The 19311-nt window shown below is 53.7% G+C and overlaps 2 protein-coding genes across 3 annotated transcripts; both read right to left on the bottom strand.

The window, feature by feature from the left end:
* Positions 1–26: 26 nt before the first annotated feature.
* SREBF2 (sterol regulatory element binding transcription factor 2) lies at positions 27–19071 on the bottom strand. Of its 2 annotated transcripts, none has more exons than XM_066993648.1 (19): positions 18856–19071; positions 16382–16777; positions 15620–15801; positions 14830–14970; positions 12902–13123; positions 11471–11585; positions 11086–11219; positions 10112–10304; positions 9310–9491; positions 8486–8759; positions 7451–7620; positions 7116–7284; positions 6411–6531; positions 4627–4736; positions 4055–4187; positions 3024–3192; positions 2069–2254; positions 1874–1985; positions 27–1761 (listed from the first exon to the last, which is right to left on the bottom strand). In XM_066993648.1, the coding sequence occupies exons 1-19, from the start codon at positions 18935–18937 to the stop codon at positions 1541–1543; spliced, it is 3312 nt and encodes a 1103-aa protein (XP_066849749.1). In that variant the 5' UTR covers positions 18938–19071; the 3' UTR covers positions 27–1540. The 2 variants fall into 2 exon arrangements, with proteins under 2 accessions (XP_066849749.1, XP_066849754.1); XM_066993653.1 differs by having other exon boundaries at positions 11086–11267; positions 18856–19069.
* LOC136789721 (uncharacterized) lies at positions 2261–3010 on the bottom strand (the record flags this gene model as incomplete). The annotated part of the gene is given in 3 exon segments (XM_066990533.1): positions 2261–2531; positions 2534–2576; positions 2579–3010. Coding segments are annotated over 3 exon segments (633 nt in total), but the record flags the coding sequence as incomplete, so codon positions are not given.
* Positions 19072–19311: the final 240 nt, after the last annotated feature.

Here is a 19311-nt window from a genome sequence, read left to right as displayed (position 1 = left end):
GACACACGGGAGCACACGGGACAAGGTGGTGACACTCGACTTTATTCAGTAAATGGATGTGCAGGGGGCCCAGAGCTGGGAGCCCCCCCACACACCTCTCACTGCTCTGGCCTCCAGGTGGAGAAACAGGCTTCCTTCCCCTCCTCCGTACTGGTTCCTTCCCGCCCGCAAACAACGAGTTACAGTATATACACACACACATATATAAAAAACCGTAGGGACAGACGGGCAGCGAATTTGGAAAGAGTAGAAAAACAGGGCAAAAAGGCCCCCGGAGCGGGGGGAAAGTGCTGGGCAGCCCCCTGGCCCCACTCAGGGGTAAGGGACAAGAGGAAGGCAGAGGGCATCTCTTTCCCTCAGCTTCTCCGCGCCGGTTACTGAAGTACAAAACCACCCCATGTTGCAGGCAGACCCGGGGCACTGGGAAATAAGGGGGAGGTCACTACAGGTGAAGAGCTGCTGTGGTTTAGTTAAAAAAAAAAAAAAAAAAAAAAACAAAAAAAAACAGGATCAGGAAGACCAAGAGGAGCAGGAGGGTGCGATCCACCCCCCAGCAGGAGCACTGAGAGGGAAACCCAGAGCTGGGTTTCACAGGGATGAAGGGGGGTGCCCCAGGTGGATGGGGAGGGAGGCAGCGCTGCATGCTCCCCACACTTGGGGGGAACACTGCGGCATGCCCGGGTGGGAAACGTTCCTCCAGCAGGGAGGTGCATGGGGAAAGGGCACTGTGCGCCTGCCGAGGGCAGATTTCCTATTTGCAGGTGGGAAGGGGCTTCAGTCACCCAGCCCCAGCCGTGCCTCCCAGTCCTGGGGGGGCTCGGGAGCTGCTGGACAGGGGGCAGAGGGAAGGGGTGAGTGGTGGGATGGGGAATTGAATAAAATAAACTGTTTCTAAAAGTTCAATCCGCATCAACCAAAAGGCACACAGACACCTCGGGGGGTGAGCAGAGCTCATTTCATCAGCCCCCACCCAGCTCCAGGCACCCAGAGGGGCCCCAAGCAGCACTCTGCTTGTCACAGCTGGCCGCAGACCCAGCCCCTGTCAAAAACAGGGAGGTCTGCTGCATCATTCCCTACATTTGGTAAAGTCACAAACACTCCTATAAAAAAAAAAGCGGTATAAAAACAGTACAGAAACCCGCCAGGCAGTGCTGGCCCCATGCGATGCTCCTGGAGCACACCAGTGGGGTTGGGGCCGGGGGCTCAGCTCGGTGCCAGGTCCCCACGCACACAGCACGAGGAGGGGGGCACAGCCCCAGCACCACCACCAAGCTGCCGCCAGCCCCAGCCCCCCTGCGGCACCCCAGGCAAGCGCAAGTGCGAATGAAGCTGCACCTGGGGCAAGATTAAAAAAAACCAAAAAACAAAAAATGCCCTCCTGCTCCCACCCCGGCATGATCCCACTGGCACAGCCCTAACCTAGCACTGCTTTTTTTTTTTTTTCCTGCCCCCCCCTCCCCTTTTTTCCCCCCCTCCCCTTTTTTTTCCCCCCAATTCATTTTTCAACTCCGAGAAGTCCGGGCTGGGGGTTGGCGAGGCGTTAGGAGGCGGCGATGGCCGTGCCCCCGCTGAGCTTGACGATCATCTGCTGGCAGTCGTTGCACGAGCGCTTGTCCCCCACCTTCTCCAGGGTGCGCGCGGCCTCGGCCAGCAGGACGGCGCGCTGGCCGGGCGACGAGAGGAAGGAGAGCGGGAGGTGGCGGCAGGCCAGCAGGATGGCCGTGGCTCGCTCCCTCTGCCCCGGCAGCGCGTCCAGCTCGCCTAAGCACAGAGAGGAGACAGAAAGCTAGCAGAGCTGCTGCCACCACGCACGTCCCTGCCGGCCACGGCTGACACGAGCGACCGTGCGGCAGCACCCAGCCCCGAGGCTGACCTTGCTTGCTGCTCTGGGGCGTGCGGCGCCGGAGGCTGTGCTCCAGCAGCTGGTGGGTGCGCGTGGGGCTGGCCCCCGCCATCAGGCGCACGGTGGCCTCGTGGAGGAAGACCTGGAGGAAAGAGGAAGGCGGTGAGCAGCAGGATGGTGCTGAACCCCCCTGGCTGAAAGCAGGGGCGAAGGACGAAGCCTCACCTTGCGGTACGCGGGCCTGAAGCCGTGGGCCAGCTTGCGCAGGCTGCCGAGGTCCCGCTGGAAGCCGGTGAGCTCGGAGGCCGAGGCGTGGTAGGTCTCGCCCAGAGCCTGGCTGCTGCTCGCCTGCTTCTGCCACAGGCTGGTGCGGAGGGACAGCAGCAGGTCGCAGGCCAGCAGCTGGATCACCTGCGCGAGCCGCGGGGCAGACACACGGCTTAGAGCAGCCCATGGAGGACAGCAGCACCGCCTTCCCACCCAAATCCCTTTTCCCCAGCTGCTGCTGCCCCCTAGCATGGCTCGCTATTTTAGTTGCCCTTGGGAGACTCTACCTGTGCCGTGGAAGTGGAGAGTGCCTCTGTACTGCACTGCAGAAACATTGCACAGTTACTGCCGTCACATGCAATGCAACTACAATGCACTACAGCTGCCACCCAGGAGCGACAGAAGGGACCAGAACCGTCCCCCGTATGCCGCACAGGAAGGCTCCAGCTTTAGGTAACCCTGGGGAGAAAAAGAAACAAGCAACACACGCTCAGGAATAGCGCAGCACAGTCCCACTTCTGCGGCAGAGGGTTCAAGCGCTCTTGAAACAGAGCGGGTTTGACATAATGAGGTCCTTGTCTCACAGGTGTCAGCATCTTCCCCTCGGAGGACAGAGATGGAGGTTTTCCGTGGGCCAATTTCGAAGTGGTCAAAGAAAAAACAAACAGAAGGGGTGACAGGTATTGGCAGGATAACGATGCAGTACTTGCAGCACTGCTCCTCCATGCAGCAGGGAGGGAAAATATTAAATGCCCTTGGGACGGAAAGGGAGAAAGCATCCTGCTTATTCCTATCTGAGGCAGGATGAGCGGAGAATGCAGACACACACACACAGGGAAGCGCTGCATCTGCAGCCGGACCAGCCTCGCAACCACGACAGAGCACACATGGCCCCGCAGCTCATCGCCCTTACGTTGCTGAGGGTGGTGCTGGAGGCACCGCTGCTCATGTTCAGGCTGTTCCACAGGTGGCTGCTGGCCCTCTCGCAGTGACCCAGCGAGCTCTGCTGCCCGTCCGCCTTCCCCGACAGCGAGGCCTGCATGGCTTTGCACAGGTGGAAGGTGGCTTTCACCAGGGCGTTCCTGGAAGAGAAGGAGCGCTGCTTCCGAGCGGTGCCGTGCCGTGGTGCCACAGGGCAGCCCCAAGGGCTGAGCTCAAGCAACAGCCAGCATCGGCTGCCAGCCTCCCACCCCCAGGAGCAGAGATCACAGCTTCTTAGAGAGGAAGGAAAAAAGATGGAAGTTGTTCCTCACCTACTCAAGCTACACAGAGAAATGGAAGAAAACTGTCTAAGCAGCTTTCATGTGATATGAATCAAAAAGGTGGAACTGTCTTTTCCATCAGTGTGCAAGCTTCATTTGATTTTCACAGAATCGTTTGGGTTGGGCAGGACCTTAAAGATGACCCAGTTCCAACCCCCCTGCCATGGGCAGGGACACCTCCCACCAAACCAGGTTGCCCAAAGCCCCATCCAGCCTGGCCTTGAGCACCTCCAGGGATGGGGCATCCACAGCTTCTCTGGGCAGCCTGTGCCAGGGCCTCACCACCCTCAGAGTGAAGAATTCTCTCTTGTATCTCATCTAAATCTACCCTCTTTTATAAAATCGTTACCCCATCCTGTCACTACACACCCTGACAAAGAGTCCCTCCCCAGCTTCCCTGTCGGCCCCCTTTAAGTATCAAAAGGCTGCAATACGGCCCCCCAGAGCCTTCTCTTCTCCACAGTCAGCAACCCCAGCTCTCTCAGCCTCTCTTTGTAGCAGAGGTGCTCCAGCCCTCTGATCATTTTGGTGGTGGCAGTGAGGTGTAATTAGAGCAAAACCAAGACGCCCCTATCAAAGCAATTCTGCCCCCTTCCAGTCATTCCCAGTGCACAGCTAAGGTGCCAGCCCGTGGCTAGGAAAGAAGGAGCAGGAGTTTGGGAGCGGTACAAAGCCTACGCACTCGGACATCTCCAGGGATTTCGGCACGCGCTCCACTTCTGTGAAATGTGACCTCACAGCTGCGTCGTCCCCTCTGAGCCAGCCGATTGACATAGCAACTGCTGCCGACCACCACCTGCACACCACGTCCGGGCCTACAAAAGCAGAGTTGCAGGTTGGACGAATGGGGTGGCACCCCGTGCCCCCACCACGGAGCCAGAGGAAGCCTGCAGACCAAGCGCATCTCACAGGGATGCAGCTGCTGTGCTGGAGGAGCACAGGGCCACCGGGCAGCAAGCAAACCCCCCGACATCCGACCGTGGGAGGAGGTTGGGATGCTGAGACTGCACCCGGTCAGCAAGGACTTGCCCGGAACTTACCCTATCTACTTGTCTAGAAACCCCCCAACAAGGATATGCACTCATCACCCCCAACCATTATTTCCTACATTTATTAAGCATCCCCCCAAAAACCCCACTCCGCCCCAGACTGCGTTTCTGCCACGCCTGGAGCTTGGGAGGTGGTGGGGATGGAGGGGACGGGTATCAGCAGCAGTTCCTGCAGCTGGCAGAGCTTCGGTTTGGGCAGACTTACCCAGGGCTGACTTGAGCACAGAGTTGCTGGCAAAGGGCGGCGCTCCACTTCCCATCGAGTCCAGGAAAGAGTTGAGCAATTTCAGGTACTCCATCGCGCTGGAGAACTCACTGGAACAAGAAGCAAGGCAGAGCTTCGCTGTGCCTTCAAGGAGGAGACACCAAAGCCTGAAGCTGTGAGCAGCTGATGAGTTTTTAAACAAGCCTGGCGCAGCAAGCTGGCAGGCGGAGGCAGAAATTTCAAGCTCTACAGGTAACACAACGCTGTTGGACCTGAAGAGACCTCCCAGAGAGTGGAAGTGCACAGACCAGTTCAAGGAGCACCACCAGCAGATCATCCTGGCGAGGTGCCTGCAGGCATCTCACCGCAGCTACAGAGCTGCTGCCACTCTGGAGGCGCTCTGGACTTTTGCTCCCCAGTTAGGGCCCAGCCTGCTCCCCCGTCCCTAAGCCCTTCAAAAAGGTGGCACCACTATCAAGGGAGGGGCTAGTCTGAGCACACCGAGAAGATTAGAGCATGTAATACACTTTTCAAGTGAAAGATGATCCACGTTAGCACTTAGTCAGCACCCCACGTTCTACAATCACTGAACAGAAGCTGCCAGCATCCCCTCCAGTGCCTTGTATCTGCTGACGGACATGACATATGTTACGAGTTGATTACAGGCTCCCTTTCCATCACTGCCTCCAAAAGAGACCGAACGACGCTCCTGCTAGTGACTATTTGCATATATGCAAATGTATATGAATGCAAGTGACAATGCATTCACAGTGCTGGTCAGAGAAAGTGGAATACGTGGCAATGATCTGATTTCCTTGGACATGCTACAGAGGAGGATCTTGAGCTCCTACCCCTAGAGGGAGAAAAACGGCTCCCTGTGTTAGGTAAAGACAGTCCTTCCAGGGGCAAGACGGGACTTCCACAAGCATACTGACAACCCACGTCCATCATACGAGCCCTCCTACCTTTTCTCACCAACAGCAGCATGTGATCGCAAGCAACTGTACTGCACAAGCAATTAGACTGAACTGCTGCTCACTGTCTGCAACTACGCTAGAAAACAGACGCAAGATTTAAAATAAAGCTAAATGCACACAGTTTTCTCTTACACATTCAGAGAAAATAAGTAATCTTCCCACCTAAGGCATTTGACCCCGCTCTTTTGGGAGATGTGGCGCAATACAAAGAGCTGCTCCGATCCCCACAAATTTTCATTTTTCCATCAGGCGAGATCGCTTGGCAGAAGCCAACGACAATTTCAGCCAGCATCTGCTCTCCCACTCCTGCCGGAGGTTAGTCTGATTTTTCACTGCTGGTAAACGCAGCACTTTGTTCAGTTACGAAAATTATCTCATGCGTAACGCGGGGAGCCAGCTGGGTCACTCTCGAACATGCCAAGCCTTTATGCTCCTACAGCCTTGGACACATGCTCTGGTCAACTGAAGTGATAGGGGCATGCTAATTTTAGCGTTTCTGAACATTGTGCTCTCGGCAGAGAAAGTGCCACCCGGTTCAAGAATCGATCAGGACTACGCCAGCCAGCAGCAGAAACCCCCGTTACAGCTGGTAACAAGTCAGAACCGCACCTGTGAGTTCAGAGGTTTTCATACGAAGAGGCAGAGCTCACCCTGCTGATAAGCTGTGGTGGTCAGATTCAGCTTGCCATGTCAAGTCCTGGTTAAAGTCTAACCACCCTGCTTGCCCCAGAGCACTCAGCTGACGATCACCTGCTTGGTTTTCAGAGTCTACAGCTGCCCATAGTAGTCCCCAGCACAAGCACTTACCACTGTTCCTCCTCCTCTTGGCCCACCACCTCTTTCCTAGTCTGAGGTTTCACAAGTGAATCCACAGCTCTCTCCAGCAGGTTCTCACAAAACGCCTGATGAACTTGTGCAATGGGATCCGCTACAGAGAAAGAAAACAAACAAACCAACCATTTTTCTTATCTGCAGTGACAGCCACACCTCCTGATACAGACAAGGGCAGCTATAACGAGAATCACAAGAATCACACGTTTTAGGAGCAAGAAGGAAAGCGGTAGAGGGAAATTCCTGAGGGAATTTCTGCAAAGACTTCTGAAGACTGAGTTTTGAAGGCCTTTTTAACGACAGGTTTTACTAATTATCAGCTAGTTACAGCCACAGCCCTTGGCCAAACACCCCTGAGCCACTTCAGCCACCCAGTAAAAGAGTGATGATGCTGCCCTGGGGAAGCTGCACCTCCACCACCCCCAGGTCACCCCGCCTGGGTTCTGCTCCAGCAGACACAAGCACACGGGGACGACACGTCCAGCCAGCATAACGCACACAGGGAAGAGCCAGCTCCTGCAGTCCCAGACACCTTCCAGCCCCACAGCCCCTCTCGTCCACACGCAGGAGAATGCCCTCAAGTGAGACACCTGCTTTGGTGCCAGAGAGCACAGCAGCGGAGGGTCCCAGGGCAAACAAAGCACAGGGAGGCCACGCAGCCAGAGCACGAGCGGCTCTCACCAGGGTTCCTCTGGGTGCAGTACAGACTCTCCTTGGCAGCAGACTTCACCGTCCAGCTTCGCTCCACAAAAAACTTCTGTCCCAGGGGGTGGCACAGCCAACGCAGCGAGTCAGGGATGGCGCTGCGCTCTGAGCTGCACAGGCTCTGAGCTTGGCTCAGGAAGTAGCTCTAGGGAAGGGAAAGACGAGGGCTGAGAACAGCACCCAGGGAAAGACACACCACCAGGGACCAGGGCTGCAGGCAGCAGAACGGCGGCACTAACGGAGGCACTGTGCCAGCTTGCAGCCCTTCCCGGAGCTCTGCCTGGAGGCAAAGAGCACACATGGCCACTCACCGCCAGGAAGCCCAGCTTGCCCCCGCAGCGGGTCTTCAAGCCAACGGCGGCCGTCAGGTGGATTTCAGCCATGGTGCTGGGGGGGATCTTTTCTTCCGCGCACTCGGCCAGATTCACAGCGCACAGGGCCATGTGCAAGCCAGAGTAAGCGGAGCTGGAGGGAAGTTTACCTGCACCAGGAGAGAAAAGAGAATGGTTAACCCAAGGCACGCTAGCACCAGCTACTTGGTAACAACACAGTTTGCAGGGGCACTGTCCTAGGCAGACAAATATGAACCAGCTGATACCAGAAGTCCCATGCCTCGTCTGCATTCCCAGAGTGGCTATAACCAAATCTTCCCTCCACAGATACTAAGGGTGACATTCACAGCCGTGCTTCTGCAAGAACGCCCTCCATAGCTAAAACTTCCCCAAAAAAACACCAATAAGTTTGTCTCCTTACATTCATCACCATCACAGAACTGAACTCCTTTGCTGTCCACACCTCTGCAGATATCTGCACAGACACTCTTAAATACAAGAGCGTTTTATTGTTGTCCATGGTGGCATAACTACAATTTACACAGCAAGATTAGGAAGTTCGGAAGTTTAACCTGGATTTCTGATGGGCTTGTAGCCTATTAAAATTACAAATTAGTTTGCCAAGGAAGCAGCAAAAACAACTGTTCACAAGGAACATTCAAGCACTTCCTCAGTACATGTGCACATGCCCAGGTTTTCGAAGCGTGTCAACACCAACTGGCCATCTGCGCTTTACACAGCTTCAGAAATTTGACTTTTTTCCAAACAATTAACCCTAGCCCCTGCTTTCACATCACATTCCCAAGTGACAGGAATGAAACAAGCGGCAGAAAATGACTGGATTCAATCAACTGCTGCTTGGGACGGACCTTAAGCCACCTCTGCAGACCGGTGAAGATGTAACGGGACACTGCTGTTGCTTCAGCCATTCTTGCAGAGCCCTTTCTTTGCAGGAGCAGCCCTGAGCTTTTCATTTAGTTCAGAGGCCAGTGTCTCTGTCCCCTCAGCCCCTACCTGTTATGTGGAGCTGGTGGAGCTTGTGATAGGCTAGAGCCGCATCCCGAGCGCTGGTCTTGGCCTCGTCCTCAGAGCCCGCCGTGGCCTCCCTGGCCCGCCACTGATGAGAGGTCCTCTTCAGCAGCCACCGCACCAGCGCCAGCTTCTGCAGGCTGTAGCGGATCACGTTCCACGACAGGCTGCACGCCAGGTCCAGGCGGGAGGCCGGCAGCGCTCGGCCCAGGACCGACAGGCAGGTCTGCAGGTTCGACGCCGCCGCAGCGAAATCCCCCTGCGAACATCACAGCCAAAGGTGAAGCAACAAAAAGCATAACCACAGGCACGCTTTGGGACCTCCTCGGCATCGGGAGCAAGGCAAACTGATGTACAAGCTAGGGCAATGTCTTCAGCTGAGGAAGTCACCATAATTCCAGTAAACACGAGGGCAGCTTACACCAGCTTCAAATCTGGCCCAGCTGGAAGCTTCCGCTGAACTACCATCAAAACGCACCTGTGTTACAGAAAAGACACTCTCGAGCCTGACTGTTTGCCAGAATTGGGACAGGAACCAAAACCCTGCCACAAGACGCAGGAGCAAGGCACAAGGACAGAACCCAGGCGGCTCTAACAACCCCGATGCCCGTGCCTCACTAATTCAGGCCGAGGGAGAACAGCAACCTGCTCAAGACAAACAAGTTCCACCGACTTCTCAGAAAATCAGGCCGGCTACCATCCAGAAATACCACATTCTTGCAAGTGTCAGGCACTGCCTCAGTAGGTCACGTTTGCCCACGCCCCCTCCTACAGGACGCATTTGATGCGAAACGAGGAGCCAGCTCTACCCGTGCCAAATCCAGGTCCGCCTGCTTGCGGTGCCTCCAGAAGGTGACCGACGATCTCGAGTGCAGCCGGGTCACCGGCTCTCCGTGCACGAGGAGCTTCACGAACACGCTCAGGACAATCACTCCGTTCACGAGCCACAGGATCAGCGTGGGCATCATCCAGCCAAACCACCCACCGGCGTCTGCAACGGGCATCCCAAAAGGAAAGTGAGAAGTTGATCTGCACACCAAAAGCCTTGCATCGGGACGAGCGCGGGCTCACCCAGACCAACAAGGATGTATTGCTCTGTTTGCAAAACTTGATACTACAAGTGGTATTTTAATCAGAAGACACCTGCACTGACACCTCCTCATCAACTCCAAGCCCCAACATTCCTAACCAAATAACAACTATTTTTACAAGACTGTTTTACAAAAACTGAGTCAGCAGTTCTAAAATTACCTTCATGCAAGACGTTCTAGGAAAGCTATCAGATCCACCCATGGGTATTCAATATCTCAGTGTTGTTTTCCAGACTTAATTAAGTTTACAAAGCAAAGCTGAAGCACATTGACCAGCTGGGGAAGTGACAAGATGCCTACAGAACCTCCCACGCTCACCTAAGCTGCTGTCCTCTAAACCGCAAATAGTGTGGAGTAAGCACATGAAACAAGCCAGTTTCAACACCTTATAGCAGCACGTTTCTGAAGTAATTCTTCACGCAATACTTAATAAGTTACAAAAATCGGTTAGCTGCCTTAAAAACAAACTAAAGGTGAAGATGCCTCAGAGAGATCCTAACTCAGTGCCCTAACTTGTTACCTGACTCAATGGTCAGCATGCTCCTGCCAGAGCCGTGGCGCACGAGGCTGTCAGATTCTGGGCTTCCTCGGGCATCCAGAAGGGACGTTAGAGGGTTGAAGGAGAGGCACAGGAACGTGAGGGCACAGAGGAGGATTCGAGAGCGGTCCACCATACCAAGGGCCACAGGAGGAGAGTCAGGCTCATCTTTAACCTTCAGAGAATTAGCAGAGAGAAAAAAAGGAAGAAGAAAAGCTGCTTAACATTCTTTAAAACAAAAAATGCTTATGCAAAGAGAGGGGTAGGGAAGAAGGAAAGAGAACAAGTTTTAAAATTTGTTTAAGACCAAGATCACTAAGAACTCTGGTGGAGCTTGCCCTAGCTTAGTAAGATAAGGCTGAAGTACCGGAGTGCCTTCACCGTCCTTCTGCTCCCAGTCATTCCAGTTACCATTAACTGGATCCCTGCTTTAGGCCAGGACTAATTTTCTCTTCTGAGGGTCTCCCTCAGGACCCAGTTCTTCTGTGATACCCACAAAATGAACCCATCAGCTGAAGGTAGCTAGTAGATCCCTGTAACTGTGGTTATTCACAGTCCCATTACCCACAGCTGAGGCCATCATTTTTTTCCAAGTTCTCCTGCTGTAATCATAGGACATCTCTTGAGAGCCGTGGGCTGTTTTGGGTCATGAGTTTGGGATTCATTCACCATGAGTCCACAGAGAATCTACAGGAGCTACAGCCCAAGCTAAGTTCTTCTAGCAGCTATGGTATGGCTCAGACAATACAGCTCAGGCAATAGTCTCAATCATTCAAAAATAATAATAAAACACACCCATGCATCTTCCTCATCCTTCCAATGTATCTCTGACACCTACAGCTCTGCTTAGCAGATGTCTGCTAGCTCCACTCTCAAGAATTAGGAGAATTCAAACTCTGTCTCTTACGTATCCCTGAAGCAGACACCTTGAATTTGACGAATCAAGTCACAAGTACCTTTGCATCATCAAGCAGTGGGCTTCCTGGCTCTGAATCGATGGAATAGGGAGAGAAGCCAGCCTGGGATCCCGAGTCAGAGGCCGGAGGAGACATCAGGAGAACATTCTGGTTGAAGTCATCTATCTTCAGGTCTGCATCATTATCAACCAGACTGCTTAGGTCAATGCCCTTCAACAGCTCTGCAAGAATCAGAGCGCATTATGCACATGTTTCTCGATCCTGCATCTTGCCAGTCTCACTCAGATTGGCTCTGCCCTTGCAGGAATACTGGCCACCATCACCACAGCCTGCACCCATCTACTTTTGCCAACAACAAGAAACTGCAAGAGGCACTCTAAATCCCTCCTGACTGCCTCCCTCCTGCGCAGCCTCCGCAACTTACTGTTTTTCTGGTTAGCCAGCTTCAGAACCATGTTCTCCTGTCTCAGTTTATGGTTGGCCTGTTGCAGATATTTAATGTAATCAATGGCTTTTCGCAGGACACCAGACTTGTGCATCTGCAAGGAATTCAGACAAGCAGAACACAGTTTATCCTTTGAGCTTCAAAAGGCCCACTTGTGCTCATAAGGGTACCACAACCCTTCACATCATGAATACAAACAAAAAGGTGTTGAGAACTTCTTGGCAGAAGCAAAATAAATAAAATAAAATAAAATAATGGCAAGGTATCTTACTTTGAAAGGCACACTAGGACTGGACAACAGGACTTGAGCCACTGTACCTCGGATCTCTCTAAGTTTTTAAGTTCTCTTTGTGAGAAGAGATCTTTACTTAAGATCTAAGGTGGTGTTGTTGTTTTGTTTTTTAAAGACAGTACAGTGGAAACAGATAAACGTTCAAGTTACAAGAGTTCATGTCTCGACTTCAAACAGAAATAGTCCTTAGAAAACATCATAGTTTTGAAATGAAGAAGTGGCTCTCTTCTGGGATGGAGCAAGCTGCTGCCAGTTAACCATGGTTAATTGAGATAACATGGTTTAGTTGTTCCAGTTCTCCCTCTGCCTCAGTCCTTTGTCCATCCCCATGAAAATACACACTTCCAGAAGAGGCTGACAAGTCTAGCTTGGAAACATAGCCCTAAAGCACTTTGAACCACTGCACATAATCAATATTTTAAAACCTAAAGCTTCCACCCAGCAACAGAAGGTAACTTCACTAACACACGTGCTTGTGCAAAGGCCATGTAAGCACATGGGTATCAAGAACATCACCGTTCGGCCAACGTGGGAAAAGTGAACAGCACAGACCTGAATGCAGGTCACAGGTGGTGCAAGAGAGTTTCTAACATTTGAGTGAACAGGAGCTTTTACAACTCAATATCTACTGGAATCCAGTTGGAAAGCTCTGTGCAAGACACTGGTTTAGATTTTATAGCAGCATTCAACCTTTTCTTTTTTTTTTTTTTAAAACCGTAACAGCAGCAGAAGCAAAAAATCCTCATCCCTACTTCCCTACTGCAGTTACAAGGAAAAGGAAATGTAAACGATGCAAGTTCTGGTTTGGCAGAGTCATCAAGATATCCACTTCGATATTCTGCGTAGAGGACCTATTTAAGTTAGGCCTAATGTAAGCTATACCTTATGTGTTTGTTCTGATTTCCAAGAAAAAGGACTGCTAGCACAACAACATTTTACAGGTGACCTTTCCTGAAAGCAGTTATCAAGCTTTCCATTGCACAAGTATTCCACGACAGTCTTATCCCAATATATGCATGCATACTACTAACGGCAGCACGTACCCAACTGCTTCATCTGGTAGAGCAACAAGCACCTGAGGACACAAGTATTCATGACACCAGATTCCACATCTTTACCTTGGCATCTGTCCCCATAATGAGGTCCTTCAGCTCAATGATCTTATCGTTTATAGATGACCGATAACGCTTCTCAATGATGTTGTGAGTTGTTCTCCTCTCTCCTTCTTTAGGTGGTTCTGGTTGCTTGACTCCCCCAGGGACTTGTTTGATAGGCACCTTTTCTTGCCCCATCATCACTGGCATTGTGGTCAGAATGGTCCCATTGCTCCCAACGAGGGTCTACAAGGATAAGGCATGAGAAGTGTCAATAGCAATCAGCTGATATACATGAGATTTATGATGGTAAGAGCAAAATGAGTAAAAAGAATCAGGAGAAAAGATCACAGAGCTCAAAAACAAAGGGGCAGGCCAGTGTCTCCCCAAGAATCTCTTCTTCTCCATCACCCCAACACCCTTTCACCAATACCATGCTCTTTTCATCCACTAACTAAACAGAGAAATGGACCAAGGTTTTCTTGCTCCTCAAATCCTTCTGATCCACCTCTCCATGGACAAAGGAAGTTGTTAGACCATCAACAAGCAATGCTACCTCTGAACCAATAATGTTAGAAAGGTCCTGACTGCAGAAAGACAAACTCTGGCTTGAGTGATGCAGTTAATTTGAGTTAGATTAAATGAGGCAAAAGTAGATCCCTAACAACTTTATGCTACAAAAATGCCTTAAGATGAGGAATCAAGGCAATGAGTGTTACACACTGGTGTGAAGAGTTCGGACTTGATCACCTAATTGTGGACAAGAGTCACATCACATTTGGTGGAGACATCTCCACCAAACCAGAGCAGTATGCGCTACACAATAAAAGATGAATCCCACCAGAACGGTTGCACAGAGGTACTTCTAGGATCATCAGAGTAAAGAAAAGAATTTAGACTACTTAAACTAGTAAAACAAGATTGGGAAGGGTACAACTGGTCTCTAAAGCACACCCAGGATCAGAGAAACTATTAGGGATAGGAAGAGTTATTTACACTAAAAGTCAGACTGATGGAAATGAGAATAAACTAACCACAAGGAAATTTAGGAACAATTTTGACTCTGAAATATAGTCTTCTAACTGGGATAGTAGAAATTAATTTAGTTTCATTTCACTTATTTGTCAAGTTTCAGCTTAAGGTCTTCCACCTCTCCTTGAATAATCTCCAGGAAATTTCAATGTGTTCAGAACGCCTTGTGGATTGCATGTCCATCAAACACAGTCACATAAACCTCACCTCCGTGTGAGAGTGCCGCCTAAAAGCGAGCAAATGGACGATTTTAGCCTGGCTGCTAACAAGTACACAACACGCCTACGATGTTATACAGAAATCACAACTTTAGTCCAGACTTGCAAGATTATCTGTCTCCAGCAGTAAATATTTGAACAGAAGGATCTTTGCAGAACGCACAGAACCGTGATAAAAGTATCTTTGGGGGCACAAGTTTCTCTGAGTGAATAACAAGTTATGGCCCTGAAGCACAGGAGCCATCTTGAACGATGACACTGGATCCTCGGTGCAAGTGCCCTTTGAGGAGTAGTTTAATTAGTTTTTATGTTCAACACATTGCTATTAATTGCTGCTGAGGGAGAAAAGAAGGTCCACAGCTATTCCAAGTCAGTTACCTTTCAGTGGCTTCCACAGAGGTTAAAAACTGCATGGAATTCTTAGGTCATACTCTTCTCCTTGTAATACCAGAAAAAGGTAAACAGAAATGTGCCCTTGGTCGTTGCTTACTGGCCATGGGAGGCTGCCAAAAAATGTACAATCTGTGTATTTAGCCTTGGCAGAAGCAGGGTATTACTCACTTTGGACACGACCAGAGCAGCACTTGGAAACCCTTCCATCCGCATCACTGATGAACACTAAACTCCAACCCTCCTTCTCCTACCAGGGGAAATAATGCCAGCGAGGGGAAGAGGAGAAAAAAACAATGTTCACGGTGGTACCTGCAGAGCTGTGGTCTGAATAGGAGTGGTGAGCGCTGTGAGCGCTGGATTCTGCACCGCAGCCATAACGGGATTGCCATCCGCCTTCAGGGTGGTCAAGACGAGGGAGTCCGTCTTTATGATCTGGGGCTGGACCAGAACCTAGATGGAAAACAGCCACGGATGAAGGGACGAGTAGGCACACATTCCTCTGCTGATCTTGGTAGACAGAGGCAGGCAACGGCAGAATTGTCATGCTGTATCTCGGTGGGTGAGCAATGAGCAGGACTACTACAAATTTCTTCCACCTCGCACCTTGTGCTGCCGGGACGGTTTTTGGACATGCCAGAACCTGGTGCAAACCCTCAAAACAAGAGGGTCTGAACAGGATGTCAAGCAGATCAAAACCAACAGTTATTTTGCCATAACCCAACTTGCACTTCCTTTTTCCAGTACTTTGTCAGTGCTGACATATAAAGAACATTATAGATGGTCTAATACGGTTGAACCAGAGTAACTTTTCCATGTTGAGTGCCAAAACCGCTTTTATCTGACACAGAAACACAAGACTTTCACCCTCACATGTGTGTTTTAAAACAAGATCATATGACAGCGTAGCACCAAAAAGATGAACCATGATGGAAGAACTGAAATAAAGCATTCCCTTATCGTCAGTCTCTTAAGAAGTGGCAGTGGACTTGGAAAAGAAGAAGCACGGAAAACTCAAAGGAAGCTCATTTAAATGAGGTTTCTCCCCCCAGGGCCCTCCCAGCCGTACCCACAGAAGCGCCCCACACACCCCTGCACTTACTGGGACCTGCTGGACCTGCGGCGCAGCCACCGTCTGAACCGTGGCCGGCGCCAGTGTCTGGATGGTGCCGCCGGCAGCCTGCGTCAGCACGCGCTGCGCCTGCACCGCCTGCACCTGCTGCTGGATGGCGACCGGCTGCACCTGCGAGGACGTCACCAGGCTCTGCACCTGAGGCTGGAGGACTGCAAAGCAGGGGAGAGGTCAGGAACGGCCCGCAAACGCCCAGGTCCCTATTTTGGAGGCTATAAACGCTCCCAGATTCACTCCTCCTCTTCCCAAAGCTTCTCCGCGGGCAGCGCCCACCTAACGCTTCCCACAGGCTGGTCAGAACTCAGCTCCTGCGAGAGGATGCTGCACCTAGAACAGCAGCTTTCCAGGACGCATCAGCTGAGAGAAAATGAAGCCAAAGCCCTGCGGGTCTGGTAGCTCAGCACCCATCACTTCTGTTATGTTACACAGCGCGCCTAACCAGCACCTCCCTGATGGGTCTTGGTGGGTCCAACCCAAGCCATAGGAGATGGCCACATCGGAGGACACCAAGAGGTGGCACAAGACGATTTACGATCTCCTTTATGAAAGCTGCTTGTGATCGCTCAGTCAAAGCCACATGTGCAGGAGGACAAGAAACACCCCACATACCCTGCAGAAGAAAGACCTTCACGCTCACAATGGCCACGGATACCTGTGGGACTCTCTAAGCCTTTTGCTACAGGTACGAGAACCGTGCACGTGCTGCGAGCACTGCCCTTCCCCAAACCCTACCTTGAAAACTCGTGGCTGTGTTCTGGTATATGACGGGCTGCTGGATGATCCTGGTCTGGGGAGCGGAGCTGAACGTCGGCGCGATCATCACCGTCTGCTGCTGGAGCTGCGGCTGGAGCTGGGGCCGGGGCTGGAGCAGCGGCGCCGGGCGCTGCGGGGGGACCTTCACCTGGACGCTCTGCAGCTGCGGGGAGGCGGCGGGCGGTGGGAAGGGCTGCAGGGGCGCCTGGCCGTACGGGCGCGGAGGGTCCAGGGTCCCGCTGCCACTGCTGCTGCTGCTACTGCTGGTGGTGGTGGTGGTGGTGGTGCTGCCGCCGCCCTGGAAGGTGCCGCACAAGGGATCCGAAAACAGGTCCGGGAAGTCCCCCGCCTGGTTGCTGACAAACTGCAGCATCTCTGCAAGGAGGGAAACGTTCGGTGCATTTTTATTGCATGAATCACTGGGGCAGGACTCACACTGAAGTGCACACACACGAGGCAGCCGTGGGTGCTTCCAAAGCTCCAGAGATAGCACAACGCCAGCCTAACACCTCCAGGCAGGAGCCAAGAGGTGGCCAGCGACTCAGAACAAAAGGCAGAACGCTCTGACAACATTTTCCAGGACTTCAGGATCCAGGCAGAGACTAGAGTGTAAAGCCACCTCTAATAAAAAGTGTCACCATCTAGTTCAACCCCTGTTCCAGTCTAGCACTTGTGGAAGGAAGAAAACGGGCAGCTGCATGATTCCAGTAGGAGCCATTCTCCCACCCAGCTGCCTTCAGGGTAGTTTCACATCACCCATCTCTCCTTCCCTACTGAGCCCCAGCTGGGAGACTAGGGGTTTCTGGAAACTGGAACAGGCGTGGATAAAGGTTCATCTTAACCTTGTTTCACTTTCAAGTTTACAGGAAAATAGGGGGAAACATACTCAAGAAAACAACACTTCACAGAACTTCAGCAGGGCAATGCATGCGTATGTCTAAGCCATTAGAAAAACACTTGCAGTTGGTTGTTTTTTCTCATTTTCTTTTTAAATATATTGCCTATTCATCCCTGGGCTGTAACAACTGCACAGCAGTTTCTCCCTGTCCCACCTTCCCCAGCATGTTACCAGACCGACTCTGAGAGGCCTCTACCACCTCGCTGTAACTCTGCCCCACAGAGGAAGGAGGAGATCATCGTTCAAGACCGAAGCTTCCTCTTCCCTGTTTAATCCGGTTTAACGGGATTATGCCCCGTAAGCCACCTGAACGCTTCCTTTATCCGCACGCACGGGGCGGCGGCACGCAGTGTGGGGATGCCCTTCCCCACCCCAGGATCCGGCCACGAACCACGGCCCCTCCGTGGCTCTCCGGACACAAGGATACGACAGAGGGCTTACAGCTGAATAATCAGCCGCAGTTAGGGAGGGGAAAGCAGATTGCTGGATTACTCTGAATGGCTTCCGTGCGACGCCTCAGTAAACTCCGACAAAGCGCTGCCACAGCGAGCGGGGCTGCCTGGGGACGGAGCCTGCAGCACGGCGTCCCCACGGATGCGGTGTGGGTAACGCACAGCGGGTCCTCGCCCTCGGACTGGGAGCAGCTGGGACCATCCGAAATCACCCTCACCGCGGTAAACTTGCTCATTCCCCCAGCGCTGTACTTTCCCGGCTTTTCACTTGATGGCACTGCTATTTCGCGATCAGGTGGCACTACCGCCAGCAGGAAATAAACAAGAATTAGGCAAGATCTGCCCTGGAAGAGACTCAGCTCTTACTCCGGAGCCTGGCGAGCCCCGTGTGACAGGGAGCGCAGGACATTCATCAGCCGTGCTGGGGGGCGCTTGGAAAGCCGCTCTTCCCCCGCGTGTCGGATCGCATCCTCAGAGGCTGCCAACTTTGTAGGCTGGGGTCGGAGCCGCCTGCATGAGGTGCATGAGAGCTTTCCCAGCAGCTACGAGGGAAGCCAAACCCCGGCTCCCGGGCTCTCCGTTTTAAGGCCTGGGTGCCCACGGTCGGCGCACGAGCGCTCTGCGGGGCGGCTGCCGGGTGCTGGCTGGGGACAAACCCGTGCTGCCGGCGCCGAGGGGGGCTCCGTCCCGACGGGTGCCGAGGCACGGCCGCAGCCGGGCCCACGGCAGCACAACGCCCAGAGGGGCCGCACCTCTCTGCCCGCCGCCGGTTTCGCTGGCACGGCCCGGCCCGGCCCCGCACACCTGGCACGGGGTGAGGGCCCTGCGCCAGCCCCCGCCGCCCCTCCCCGGGGCTCCGGGGCCGGCGGGTGAGGGCGCGGCGGTGCCAGCCGGGACGGGGCCACCACGGGGAGCGACCCCGGCGCCCGTCCCCGGGGTGGGGACAGGGCGGGGACGCGGCGGCTCCCCGCAGCCCTCCACCCCCAGCCTCCCTGCGGCCGGGCACGGCACCGGGCCCCCCCTTACCCCCGCGGCGCGGGGCCGCGGCAGCCCCCGGCGTCCCGTCCCCCCCGTCACAGCGGATCCCAGCGCCGCGCACCCACCGTCGATGTCGCCCAGCGTGAGCTCGTCGCCCAGCTCCGTCAGCGTGTCCATGCCGTCGGCGCCCAGCTCGCCGCCCTCCATGGCCCCGGCCGCCGCCCGGTGCCGCCCGCCCGGTGCCGGTGCCCGGTGCCGGTCCGTGCCCGTCAGGCGGAGGCTGCCGGCTCGCGCCGCCGTCCCGCCGCCATCTTGGCGCGCCCCCGGCCGCCCCCCACGCGTTGTCAGTGAGACCAGGGCGCCGCCGGCCAATGGGCGCGCGCGGCCGCGCGTGGCGTGAGGGCGCGTCACCGATCAGCAGCTGCGATTAGCATGCGAGGCCACGCCCCCCTCCCGCTGAATATTCATGAGGAGGGGGCGTGGCCCCGCGCGCGCGGCGAGGCGCGCCACCCCGCGCCGGGAGGGACACGCGTGGGGCACGCGCGGCGCCCACGGGCCTGGCTCCTGCCCCCTGCCGGCCC

Source organism: Anser cygnoides, chromosome 1, assembly GCF_040182565.1.
Source record: "Anser cygnoides isolate HZ-2024a breed goose chromosome 1, Taihu_goose_T2T_genome, whole genome shotgun sequence".
Lineage (NCBI taxonomy): Eukaryota > Metazoa > Chordata > Aves > Anseriformes > Anatidae > Anser > Anser cygnoides.
This window is presented reverse-complemented; position numbering and strand designations above follow the sequence as displayed.